The sequence below is a fragment of the Aegilops tauschii genome, chromosome 5 (genome assembly GCF_002575655.3).
Source record: "Aegilops tauschii subsp. strangulata cultivar AL8/78 chromosome 5, Aet v6.0, whole genome shotgun sequence".
Classification (NCBI taxonomy): domain Eukaryota; kingdom Viridiplantae; phylum Streptophyta; class Magnoliopsida; order Poales; family Poaceae; genus Aegilops; species Aegilops tauschii.
This window is the reverse complement of record NC_053039.3, coordinates 364,732,337-364,745,053: the sequence shown is the minus strand read 5'-3', so window position 1 is coordinate 364,745,053 and position 12,717 is coordinate 364,732,337. Positions and strand designations below refer to the sequence as shown.

Sequence of the window (12,717 nt, the reverse complement as noted above, 5' to 3'; positions counted from 1 at the left end):
GGGTCCGGCCCGGTTTGATCCCAGCCGGGTAGTACGGCCCCAGCCCTCCGCGCGCAGGACCAATCAAACACCGGGAGTACAGACCCTGTCTTCTCTCCCTCCGCCCCGCGAAACACCCGGGTCGCGATCCCGCGGGATCCGTCAACGACCCACTGACCCCGGGCGCCACCAAGGGAGGGCGCCCCACATGGCAGTGTGCCCGCCCCACCGGGCCGGGCCGTGGGGCAGCAGGAGTTCGGAGGAGGATCCGCGGGTCGGAGGAGGTCGGCGCCCGCTCGCCCGCCCGAGCTGGTCACCTCCCCCCGGTAGTTATAAGAGACCCCTCAGCCCGCCTCCCCTCCCCTCCTCTCCTCTCTTCTCTCCGCTCCACCCACTCCCCCCTCTGCTCCCTCTCCCTCTCTGCTCCCCCCTCCCCTCCGATCTGCGTTCGCGGCCCCAGGGGCTCCCACACCGGCGACCGAGGAAGAAGAAGATCCGTCCGAAATTGAGGAACGGGACAGCGGCGGGGAGCGGCGGCGGCGAGCAATGGACGGCCACGGGGCCGGCGGCTCCGGCATAGGAGGCGCGGGCAAGCTCACGCGAACGCCCTCCTCGCTGCTGCGCTCCCCGACTGTGCGCAACTGCTCCTCCTTCCAGGCGGTCCTGGTCGAGGACCCCGAGCCCGACGACAAGAAGTCGCAGGCGCCGGCGCAGGGCAAGGCGCTGCACCCGCACGGCCTCCGCCCCGGCGGCCCGCCCCACCCGGCCCTCATCCTCGCGCTCCCCCTCGCCCTGCTCCTCCTCCTGCTCCTCCTCCGCGACGACCGCCACCTCCTCCTCCTCGCGGCCGCCGCCACCGCCGCGCTCGCCGCGGCGGCCGCGGCCGCGCGCCTCCTCCGCGGCCGCCTGCGGATGCGCCGCTCCCCGCAGTCCGGCTCCGTGCAGTGGTTCATCGGCGACGAGGACGACAGGCCGCACCACGCCCGCGACACCAAGAGCAGGACCGCCGCGCACGGCCGCGTGGTGCGGGAGGGCGTCGAGTTCTACAGCAATGGGGACTGCTACGAGGGGGAGTTCCACAAGGGCCGCTGCAACGGCAGCGGCGTCTACAACTTCTTCGGCAAGGGCAAGTACGAGGGGGACTGGGTGGACGGCAAGTACGACGGCTACGGCATCGAGAGCTGGGCGCGCGGCAGCCGCTACCGCGGCCAGTACCGCCAGGGCCTCCGCCACGGCCACGGGGTCTACCGCTTCTACAGCGGCGACTGCTACGCCGGCGAGTGGGCCGGCGGCCAGAGCCACGGCATCGGCGCGCAGACCTGCTCCGACGGGAGCTCCTATGTAGGGGAGTTCAAGTGCGGCGTCAAGCACGGCCTCGGCAGCTACCATTTCCGGTGAGCCTCTTGCCAGCGAAATTCCATGCTTTGATTTGGTCACACTGTTGTTTCCATATCCCAGCAACTGTTCGATTGCTTCATTAATAACTCCAACAACAACCTTACTAGTAATATATATCTTCACAGCAGTAATAATTCAAGCCTTACATCTTCATTCATTCACAGTAGTAATAATTTGAGCAACATCGGTGAGAAATTCATCCATTGGTTGCTAATTTCCAACGTTGTGTTGCAATTTGTTTCAGAAATGGCGATCGCTATGCCGGGGAGTACTTTGGGGACAAGATCCATGGCTTCGGTGTCTACCGCTTTGCCAATGGACATTGCTACGAAGGCTCCTGGCATGAAGGCAAGAAGCAGGGGTTCGGAATGTACACTTTTCGGAACGGCGACAAGCGATCGGGGGAGTGGGACTTTGGGACTCTCAAGAGCCCCCTGCCCCCAACAGATCCTTCCGTCGAGCGTGCCGTGCAGGTACAAATCGATTTGGTTGGACATATTGCTCCCCAGGAGCCCTGCCTCTGCAATTCCTTGTGGAATTCTAATGGTTTCATTGTATGATGATGATCAGGCTGCACAACGGGCCGCGGAGAACGCCTTCCACCTGCCGAGAGTCGACGAGCAGGTGCACAAGGTGGTCATGGCCGCGAACAGGGCAGCCACGGCGGCCCGGGTGGCGGCGATCAAGGCAGTCCAGAACAGGATGGACGGCAAATTCTGCGATACCTATGTGTGAAGCGTGTGTGTTCAAGAAAACATGCCCCTTTCCTCTAACTGTACATTAGGGTAGTGAAGAAGGCCAATAACACTAATCGGTGAGAGTTTCAGACGACGGCGAGTCGACGACCGGGGCGGCACAACCGCGTGCTCCGAGTCAGTGAGAGAGATCAGATCAGCAACAAGGCGGGAGCCTCCGAGGAGCGGAGCTGACAAGTTTTGCATTTCAAAAACAGCTCAGATCCTGCGACGATCGCGATCGCGATCATCGGCGGTCCCTTCCTTCCCCCCTCTCCCTTCCAGCAAGCTGTAAATTGTACATAGATCCAAGTTGTATCAATGGAAGAGTGAGCCTTTCCAGTTCAATTGCCCTTCTTGGTTCTTTCTTACCACTTGCTGCATATCCTAAGCAAGTTCTCTGTGTGCATTGCACTTGCACATACCACGAATGTGCTTGCCCTTGCACCTGCAGCATTTTCATGGCACCAATCTAAATCTTGACTGCCGGGGCCGGACACCATGTGCGGTGATTCCCCATTTTGCAACGGTAGGACATGGAGATGCACATGGGGGTTGGGATTGTGAATTTCTTCCGGTCCTTCACCAACTTTGTTTAGCTGTGATATTGGCCCCTATCATCATAGTAGTAGTATTGCATTTCTAGTAGTACCCTTTGCTGCCTATCCACTCCCTGAATCTGAGCCCCACCGTGTTGATTCAAAACCAGCAGCAGCGGTTCATAGCCTTGGGTCCCCATGCTTGCTGCCCCAGATTTTCCCACCAGAAACATGAATGCGGGGGAGGAAGAAATCATGGAGGAAATGTTAGGCTGTCGCAATTTGCATTGCTGTGTGCTGGGGGAAGTGCTGTTGCTGTATGCTATTATCCATTTTGTGGATCAGGACAATCATATCACCAACCAATGATTCCACTGCATTATATATGTTGCATATGCTTATATTCCATAATGTCAGAATTCCCCATTATTCTGAATGTTTCATGGTCGCTCTTATCTTCGTTCCACGTTAACGTCCCTTGGGAACATGTTGCTGTTGAAATCGTTTGACCCGCAAATCTGTCGATGGATCGCAGAGACATCGGGCGCATAAGCACGGGCGATCCGTATGTGGTGCGCCCTAGAAACATGTCGCGGTCTAATTGTAGCTGATAGCGGCCTCAAGTAAGTATAGTACAGACCAAACAGGGCTGATCTCGGAGCTTGTGATACTTGATAGTAGGCCCCTACACTGCTCGAGACAAAACCTGCTTAGCCTGGTCACAATGCGCAGGAACTTAGGAGTAACATCATACACTCCAATGCAAGTTTGCTTATGTGGCACATATTTAATGAAGAGAGATCTGCTTGTGGTAACTAGCTAAGTTACCGGAACATCACACACTCCAAGAAACAATGAGTCTATGACATAATAAATACATCCTTGCATGACACTACATACATATTCCTACCCACTATGAAGGTAGTAACATAGTTTAGGGAAGTGTGTAGGTTACTAGCTTAGGCTGGTCATAGTGGGGAGTAACTTAGTATGTTACTAGTCTCAATTCAAAAATCTCACCAACCAAGGTAGATGGTGAGTGGTGGAATACTTTTTGTAGTTTGCAAAAGCACCCAATTAATGCTCTTGTTTTCCTAAAAAAGTATGTTTACCAATGCATTAATTGCAATGCATGCATGCATAAATTACATGCATTGGTCAATTTTCTCTTAATACTTGTATGCAATGATTTAATGCACCTTAAAATCTGAACATGTGATGGGAAACAACCAAATTGAGCCTTATAAAATGAAAAAACTAAAATTTTGAGATAAGCCCTATAAACCGGAAATGAGGGAGTATCATAGATTAGTATAATAGATGGTCTCATTTATTGTCATGCATGACACATAGTAGCATCACATTTATTATGTTACGGTATCTACCTATGTTACTATAACCATCTCTCTCTTCTTTAATTGCCTGCCACATAAGTATGGTTGCGAGTCCCAAGTGCATGATACTATTTATGTTACCCCCACTATGGCCAGCCTTATGTTCCTGCCCACCGTGACCAGCCTTAGGTAGGAGCATGAATTAACTTAATCCTCCAATCCAATGTGCTTGATAGACCCAACGCTGGATTGCTCATCTCAAGGCGACCTGCCTTCCACTGTTTCTGCTTGCTGCTCACTGGCTGCCATGCCTTCCTCCACTGTGCGATGCAGTGTGTTGCATGCATGGCAAAAGCTCCTGTTCGTTCCACAGTGTACTATCAAAAACATGGGCGGGAAGGGGAGGAACCAACGGCGGCCGGTTTTCTGACCCCGGCAGCTTCTCCTGTTTCTGTTTCTGTTTCTGTTTGAATGAAAAGCAGCAGGACCCAACTTGCGCTTTCCATGCCAACGTCTTTTCTCCTTTTGTGCAGAAGATGCAACAGGTTCTAGACATGATTATTGGCCTCGCACAACGGCTAATTACAAACCCGCATGAGCCTAACATATCATTAATTATATGTAATAATCTGCTCGCTTATTCTATGCTCGGGGCTTCAATCATACTAGTGACATGCCTAAACTAAGAGGAGCATCTGTTCATGATATGATTGTTGTGTTTTGTTTGATGCTCCAAACCATTTCCCCTGTGACTTGTTGGCCTGTTGTGGGACATGGAAAAATTCCCCTGATTTCTGTTATACGTAAACCTTTTCTTTTCTCAAAAAGAAGCACTATTATCTCATTTCTGAATTGTTGATCCAAACAAACGGGGCCTTGATCAAGCGTGAGGGAAGTCAACTCGCGCCTGTTGATCCCATGATGCTCTCGCTTGCGTGCGAAGCAGGTCACACATATGCATGGCCCGCAACGGCATGGACCCATTCTTCCCTTTTACTATTTTCTTGCTCCTTAAATCAATTCACCGGCTAATAATATGAATAAACATCTCGCCATGGTTTTGGTTCAAAGAATGCGTCGCTGCCAACAGACATTGCTTTCGGTAGCCATCATGTGACCAGGCACCCGATCCATCCATCCATTGTTTTGTTAACGCGAATGATTTACTAGTATAGTTCCATGACGACGCACCCGTCATGGGCTACTATGATACTGCAATGCCGACCATTTTACAAGTTAGAAAAAGAAGAAGGGGAGGAAGAGGGCGCCGCGGTGTGAGCTCCGCTCCGCTCCGACAAATAGTAAACAGGGGTAGCCGGCCGTGGAAAGGATCGCCCGCCTTGTAGCCTCCGCTTGTCGCCTGCCTGCGTTCAAAGCGCACGCAAACGCAACCACTTCACAGGAAAAACATACGCACACAAACTTTTTTTGGCCATCTAGTAGTCAGTACTAGTAGTATTTTTCTTTTGTCCGTTGAAGAAGAAAGGCTCCCGGCAAACAAGAGGCAACGTGCGGCTTTCATATCCTTGCGCATCACACACACGCCTCATGCAGTCAGGCTCATGGAGCAGGTGATCGACGGTCCAGACGGAATCGCCACATTGGTGGTGCATCTTCTTCTTCCTTTTATACTTACTTTCCATTTGAAGTTATTAGAAAAACATTTTTCCTTTTTCGTCGAAGCGTGTGGACAAGACTCAAGAGGAGGAAGAAGAAGATGATGGATTCGGTCTGCCCGCCTGATCGTGGCCCGTTTGAACTTTGAAAAACGGATGAGCATCGCGTGCCTGCTCCTGTCGAAGGCGGTGACGCCGCAGGTTGGACCTGCGTACGCATTCACCGATCGTGCGTTTTCTTGGTGGTGCATTGGTTCAGCCAGCGTGCTAGCAGAGCAGAGCAGAGCAGCGCACCGCACCGCACCGTGGGGAGGGTGTCGTCGGGCAGGTGGGTGGTGGTGGCGGTGTTGGTGGGTGGCGGATCGCGGAGCCAGGTAACACGGGGCTCGCCTTGGCGGGCGGGTTGAAAATGGCAGGCAGTGAAGCGACCCGACCCGCGGCATTTCACGTCCGAGCTCCTTGGGCGGCCTTTTGACTGTTGACGGTTGACACCAAGGGGAGGGGAGGGGCCGGGATTCGAGCGATTCTGTTGGTTGTTTGACGCACACAAGAGTTTGCTGATGCCAGAGGCTTTTCGTTTCGTTTCATATTTCATGCGTCCCAAGTCCAACCACGGGAGCAGTAAATGTGCGTGCAGGAGTACGTCGTTGGCAGTTGGAGCGTACGTCAGGTCACGGTTATCTAGTACATAACGGACGTGTTTCATAGTACTCCTCCTACTGGCATTTGTGTTACCGCTAATACGTAGTACTACTTCAGTTGTCACGCAGTGAAGTAATACTACTACTACTACTACCAGGTTTGCTTGCTTGCTTGCAACGGTAATTTAGTACGCACTTTGTACTAGCATCCGATGTCCTTGGGTTTGGTAAGTAATTAGCATCCGATGGAGCAACTAAAAGAATACAAAAAGTTGTACTGGCACCGTGGGAGTAGATACTAGCACTAGCACAGTGCCGTACTAAGCACCTGCTAGCAACCATAAACAAGCACCCCCACCGTACTACTGCTAATTCATTCGTACCCTTTGGCCTAATGGCCTTGGCGTAGAGATTCGACACCAATCATGCCAGCAGGATGGCCGGTCACTGCATCTGCATTGCATCTCGCTCGATGCAGAGACCGCTCGGGAACCACACTTGTGTCATGTGCGAAAAATCAGACGTTGGAAACTCGCCCGTACGCTTCTTCTTTTGTATACACACAAGCACTCCACTCTCCAGGTCGGCAACGGCAAACCAAGGGCGCGCAGGCAGACGCACCAATCGCTCATCACAGGAGCGGTTTGCTTGCAAAAAGAAAAGAAATCATCATAGTTGCAACCAGACAGGGCTCGCGTGACAGCCATATGCAACCATGCTAGTAGGCCACGACAGCCGCTCTAAACTAGAATTTCGATATTGTCCGCTAGCGCTAGCACTGTAACAAATATCGACGGGACAGTGCCGTTGACGAGCGCCGGGCCATTTGTTTATGTCTTAATAATATAGTACATCTCTCACCGGTGTATGGAGTATGTGTGCGCGCGCGATTATTCGTGCCGCAACATGCTGACGGCGCGAAGCGAAGGCGAGGGATAATGTATTTTTGGGCCCGTCGCATCAGTCGCTGTCGCCTGTCGCGGGAGACAGAGAAGCAAGCGGCAATCAGCATGGCATGGCGCCACATGCCGCCGTGCCATGGCGGCGTGAGGTGTGAACCCGGGCAACGGATTGGCATCGGGAGAAAATTGGTCGCGCGTTTGGTGTGCCACGTCCCGCCTCGTGTGACCGACCGGCGCGACTGAGTGGTGCGGCCCGTTCTTATCGTCGTTTGATTCGATTCGTTTCCCAGCCAGCCGTCTCCGGTCTGGTCTGGTGTGTGGCGCTGGGTAACTGCGATGGTAACAGCAGGCAAAGAGTTTTCATGGCGCACACAAGAAGCAACAACCCAACCCATGGGTGGTCGATCTATCTTCACCGGAGAAGAACATGTGGCCGTGGAGGCGGCCCCTCCTTGGTTGGCGATGCAGCGCCGTGCACGGAATGGCTCGTTCGCGGCTACGGGTTTCGCGAATCGCACGGATGGCACCGTGTGCGGGCGACGTTTTTCTCTGGACATGTCGTGCGTGGAATGTAACAATCTGATTATGACACCAGGGGAACCGGTGTCGCGGAAGTAAAAGGAAGCGGCTTGACACATTTATTTGGCTCGCGATGATAGGGCTTTCAAATGTCAATGATAGAGCTGAAGCTTTGGTAGATCAATAATATTAGTAGGAGGTAGAATTTTACAAGTGCTACAAATCAAGCACTCTGCTGCGATCACTTTGATTGATGGAGTGGTGACACGACAGGTGAAAAGGCCCGAGCTAATAGCAGCCGAGCCGCAGGTTTGCTCGGCAAAAGTTCAGTACTCGTGCGACCGTCAGCTGCCCCGAGCAATCACCATCGCCTTACACAGACAAAATAGCAAGGACGCAAGAGATGAAGTGTCACAGACAGGACATACAGATAACCGCCGTCGCCAGAAAAGTGTTACATGCATCGCACCGGAATGCGGATCAGATCAGGCAGGCCTTTATTCAAACAATCAATCAACAGCTACACGAAACCGCCCCCCCAATCACTTCTTCCTGAGCTTGGCCTTCATCCGGTCCACCGCGGCCCTCAGCGTGTCGTCGTCCTTGCAGAAGGTGAACCTCACCAGGTTCTTCCCGTCCTCGGGGTTCAGGTAGAACACGCTCGGCGGGATGGCCACCACGCCCACCTCGCGGATCAAGTACTCGCAGAACTCGATGTCGTTGTCGAACCCGAACGGGGTGTGGTCGACCATCACGAAGTAGGTTCCGCTTGACGGGTAGACGATGAAGCCCGCGGCCTTGAGCCCGTCGACCAGCAGCGCTTTCTTTGCGCCGTAGTCCCGCTTCAGCTCCTCGAAGTAGCTGTCTGGTGCTCTCAGAGCTGCCGCCGCTGCTGATTGCATCGGCGTGGAGGTGGCGAATGTGAGGAAGGAGTGTGCCTGCCTCACGCCCCATGTCAGGTGCGGCGGCGCTATCGCCCAGCCGATCTTCCATCCGGTCAAGGAGAACGTCTTCCCCAGAGAGTTCATGGTGACGGTCCTCTCATACATGCCAGGAATAGAGGCCATTGATATATGATCCGCCTCAAATGCCAGCTTGTCATAGACCTCATCAGCAAAGAGCAACACGTCATTTTCCTTGCAGAGATCAGCAATGAATTCAAGTTCCTCCCTTGTAAACATTTTCCCAGTAGGGTTGTGAGGTGTATTGATCATTATTGCTCTGGTGTTCTTCGAGACTGCAGCCTTGAGCTCTTCAAGAGGGACTGCAAAGTCCGGAGGGCGGAGTGTAATGGCTTTGACATTCGCACCAGCCATGGACAGTGTAGCCTCATAAGAATCATAGAATGGAGCAAACAAGATCACTTCATCCCCAGGGTTGATCAGACCCAATATCGTTGCAGCTATTGCTTCTGTGCACCCTGATGTAACAGTAACTTCCTTATCAGGATCGATCTGCAACCCACTGTCCTTGAGAAATCTTTCAGCAACAGCTGAGTTCAGTTCAGGCACACCATATCCTCTTGCATACTGATTCTTTCCAGCTTTGATAGCCTCGATAGCAGCCTCTTTGACAAAGTCAGGGCCATCAAAATTGGGAAAGCCCTGACCAAGGTTTATTGCTCCATGCTTCACCGCGAGCATGCTCATCTGCGTAAAAATTGTTGTTTTAAACTTCTCCAATCGCTTCGCCACCTGCAATACATAAGAGATTAAATCACAAGCTCAACTTTATATACTATGACAAGAAATACAGTTCTAACTCGTTTAAGAATGGATACAAACACAAGAAAATCCTATATTACTCAAAATAAAACTAGAATACATCAAAGCAAAATTTATGTTTAATCCTATCATCATAGAAGTTACAGAAGAATCCCTGGACATCTGGTTCATGCCAGTTGAACTTTAGCAATATTTTACCAAGCATGAAAGTTATGCATTGTGCTGTACACATAATATGTTTGTAAATTGGACAGATTTTACAGTTTTGACCGTTGATTCGACATTACAAGCGGTCATGCCTTGGCAAAATCCAAGGCTCTAAGGAACAGTTTGGCTGACATGTTTCTGTCCAACCTGTCTTCTGTCATCTATTTTGGAGTACCCTGACTCCGCACGCATACATAATAAAAAGAGATATCAAAATGATCAAATTGCTCCAAACTCTGCAAAATAAAATAAAATCGAGCAACCAGCAGGAGCTCTGCCTTTTCATATAGAAGAAGAGAATTGACCAGTTAATAAGGAAAACTGGCCACAAACCGTCAAAATCTGCAATTGGGTGTAAAAAATGTTCCTTGATTTCTCTAACCAACATGCTATCCCTGGTGTCATGGTATGGCTGGCAATACCATGAAACAAAAAACACCTAGATACAGGGCATGCTGGGTTATGGCCATGATGAAGAAGGACGATCACAAAAGTGACACCATTGTTTTTGTCATGCACTCATGCCGATTTTTAGCCCTAGATTATACAATACTCCTGCCATTCCATAATGCAGTGCATACAGATTTTTTGAAAAGTCAAACTTTGCAAACTTTGATCTAGTTCATAGAGAAAACTATTTATATCTACAATACCAAATATATAAAATATGGATCTACATCTTATGATGAATCTAATGATATATGTTTGGAATTCTATATGTAAATATTTTTCTCAACGAACTTGGCCAAAGTTTGTGAGGTTTTTGACTTTAAAAAAAATCTATATGCACTACATTATGGAACGGAGGGAGTATTGTAATTGCCCTTTCGTGCTGCACGAATTTGACCGGAACTCAACAGTTCTATCTTCCAATATGGCTTTCACACAAATGTGTATTTTCAATTTCCTCGTGGGAAAAGTGTGTATTTCACTTCACTTTCGTAGGCACGAATTTGATAGGAGCTAGACAGGTATGGTCAGAACAAGCATGGAAGTAGTAGTTGATGAGTAATAATGGGACTGACCAGTAAGATGGGAGTTTGTGATATTTAGGATGGTCTGCCACTTTCATATAAGTTAATAAAATCCAACAAGAAACGTCCAACAATCTACATGTTTGTTAAGATTTTGTTCCTTTCTCCTAAATTTGTTTTGTTCTCTTTCTGATGTATATAATTCCCGGAAGAAACCCCAAGTGGCTATGTTCTGCATCATAAGTTGTAAAAATTCAGATTGTGCTAGCAAAACCAACTTCCTATCTGCCTAAAACTCATTACAGCAGTTCTTTTGACTAATGGCATGGGAAACTGCAACCACGCCAAAATAGAAGTCCTCTTTCCCCCCTACACGGCTCACTATTTTTGGGCTATCTGGAGCATTTTATGCCATGGCCGATTTATGCAAGGACAAAATGGACGTAGTTAAAAAATGAAAAGAAAGTAATAGTGTAGTCTGAAGGGTGGTACATACACATATAAATTTTCTTTTTACAATATGATAATGTACAACCTGTTCTTTACATGGGTCATTGGCTCATAGCTGTGGAAAACTGGAAAACAGTAGCAGCCTAACATATGGACCATTATGGTACATGGCAGAATGCAGAGTATAAACATGAATGGAGCGAACATAAGCAGTACTAGAATTCTATGAATAAGGCGCATAGTTTCCATCTGCATTATTTATATATACAGGTATTGACTAATTGATAGATAATATGGGCCTGACCAGAAAGATGTGAATTCGAAATATTTTGGGATGCTTTATGCTGCCACTTCTCTTCTTGAATATTGCATGACAGAAGGGATTCCATTACAAGTTCATAACATTCAGTGAAAAACATGGCTAATAGAGCTGACAGTTATATTAAAATATCAATCCTTTTCTCTCAAACAGTTAATTTTTATCCCCCTTCTGACGTTCTTAAATTCTGGAAGAAAACTCCAGCGGCTACTTACTGCACTGTAAAAGCTGCGAACGTTCTTGCACTAGCTCGCTATTACGCTTCTTAGCAACATGCTACACAAATAACTAGACTAACTTCCTATCTGCCTAATGGCGCGAGAAACTGCAAGTCTACAACCGCACAAATATAAAGAAGCTAAAAATTGCACCCAATACTGTCTGCGGCAGTTAGGTTTTCCCTTTTCTAGTTAAATGGATTCAACAAATGTTTCTCATCTGAGCATACCATTGACAGTAGCAAACGTGACGGCACACCAACCTGAAGTTGTAACTAGCCTAAAAAATTACTTTGCTTTTGTAGCAATGCAGCTTGCCTGTGACAAAATACGTCCTACTATATTGGAGCTACTCCTAAACTCGGTTCACATGGTTATGCACAGCAGAAGCTGCTAAACCGAAGCAAAAGGCCAGCTGAAAACCTAATATCAGAATCATCTGATCTCCAGTGCACTGTGCAGCAACAGTAGTTCGATAGACAGGAAAATTGGCGATACACTTCAGAGGTATGCTAATTTTGACACCTACCGAGGCGGCAGGAAGAAAAAGGGAGAGCGACGGGCACGGACCTGTACGGGCCGCTGCTCCGTGGGCTTGGCGGCGCCGTTGTCGGCGGGGGCGGCCGTGGAGAGGGCTGCGGAGGCGGAGGCGGGGGCGGATGCCATCGGGGAGATCTTCTTCCGGAGGGAGGCGAAGATGGAGCGACGGAGCGAGGAGGAGGCGGCGGAGGGGAGGTTTAATGGCATGAGCCCATGGGCATGGGGACGGACGGCCGTGGAGGTGGAGGTGGAGGTGGAGATGGGGGCGGCCAGATTCATGAGGCCGCCGAGCCGGCCGGTCGAGTGAGCAGGACAGGAGCCGTGCGTGCGTGCGTCGCGCCGCCACCCGTTGTGCGGCGCCTTTTGGCGAGACGAGACTGCCAGGTGGGGTTCCGTGCGGGTTAGGGTGAATGACGGGAGGGCCCGGGTGCGCCGCTGGCCCGCCCGTCATTGTGGGGAACTGCTTTCGGCTTGGTCGTCCACTCGTTTGGGACCGGAGATGCCGCCGTATGTGATTCGAGGTCCGGGCCCTCGTCGGCGAGTGAGCTCCGTGGCGCCAGCGTTGTCGCGTGCCATTGAATCTGGACGGGTTTTTGCTAACCGTCCGTAGTGGTGGGCCAGCA

General features: G+C 50.4%; 2 protein-coding genes across 2 annotated transcripts; one reads left to right on the top strand and one right to left on the bottom strand.

Moving 5' to 3' along the window:
- Positions 1-341: 341 nt before the first annotated feature.
- Positions 342-2,459, top strand: LOC109767647 (uncharacterized). Its single transcript, XM_020326380.3, has 3 exons — positions 342-1,373; positions 1,622-1,850; positions 1,948-2,459. The coding sequence occupies exons 1-3, from the start codon at positions 526-528 to the stop codon at positions 2,110-2,112; spliced, it is 1,242 nt and encodes a 413-aa protein (XP_020181969.1). The 5' UTR covers positions 342-525; the 3' UTR covers positions 2,113-2,459.
- Positions 2,460-8,066: 5,607 nt separating this feature from the next.
- Positions 8,067-12,462, bottom strand: LOC109767646 (uncharacterized). Its single transcript, XM_020326379.4, has 2 exons — positions 12,125-12,462; positions 8,067-9,356 (listed from the first exon to the last, which is right to left on the bottom strand). Exons 1-2 carry the CDS (start codon positions 12,371-12,373, stop codon positions 8,205-8,207), a joined length of 1,401 nt encoding a protein of 466 aa, XP_020181968.1. The 5' UTR covers positions 12,374-12,462; the 3' UTR covers positions 8,067-8,204.
- Positions 12,463-12,717: the final 255 nt, after the last annotated feature.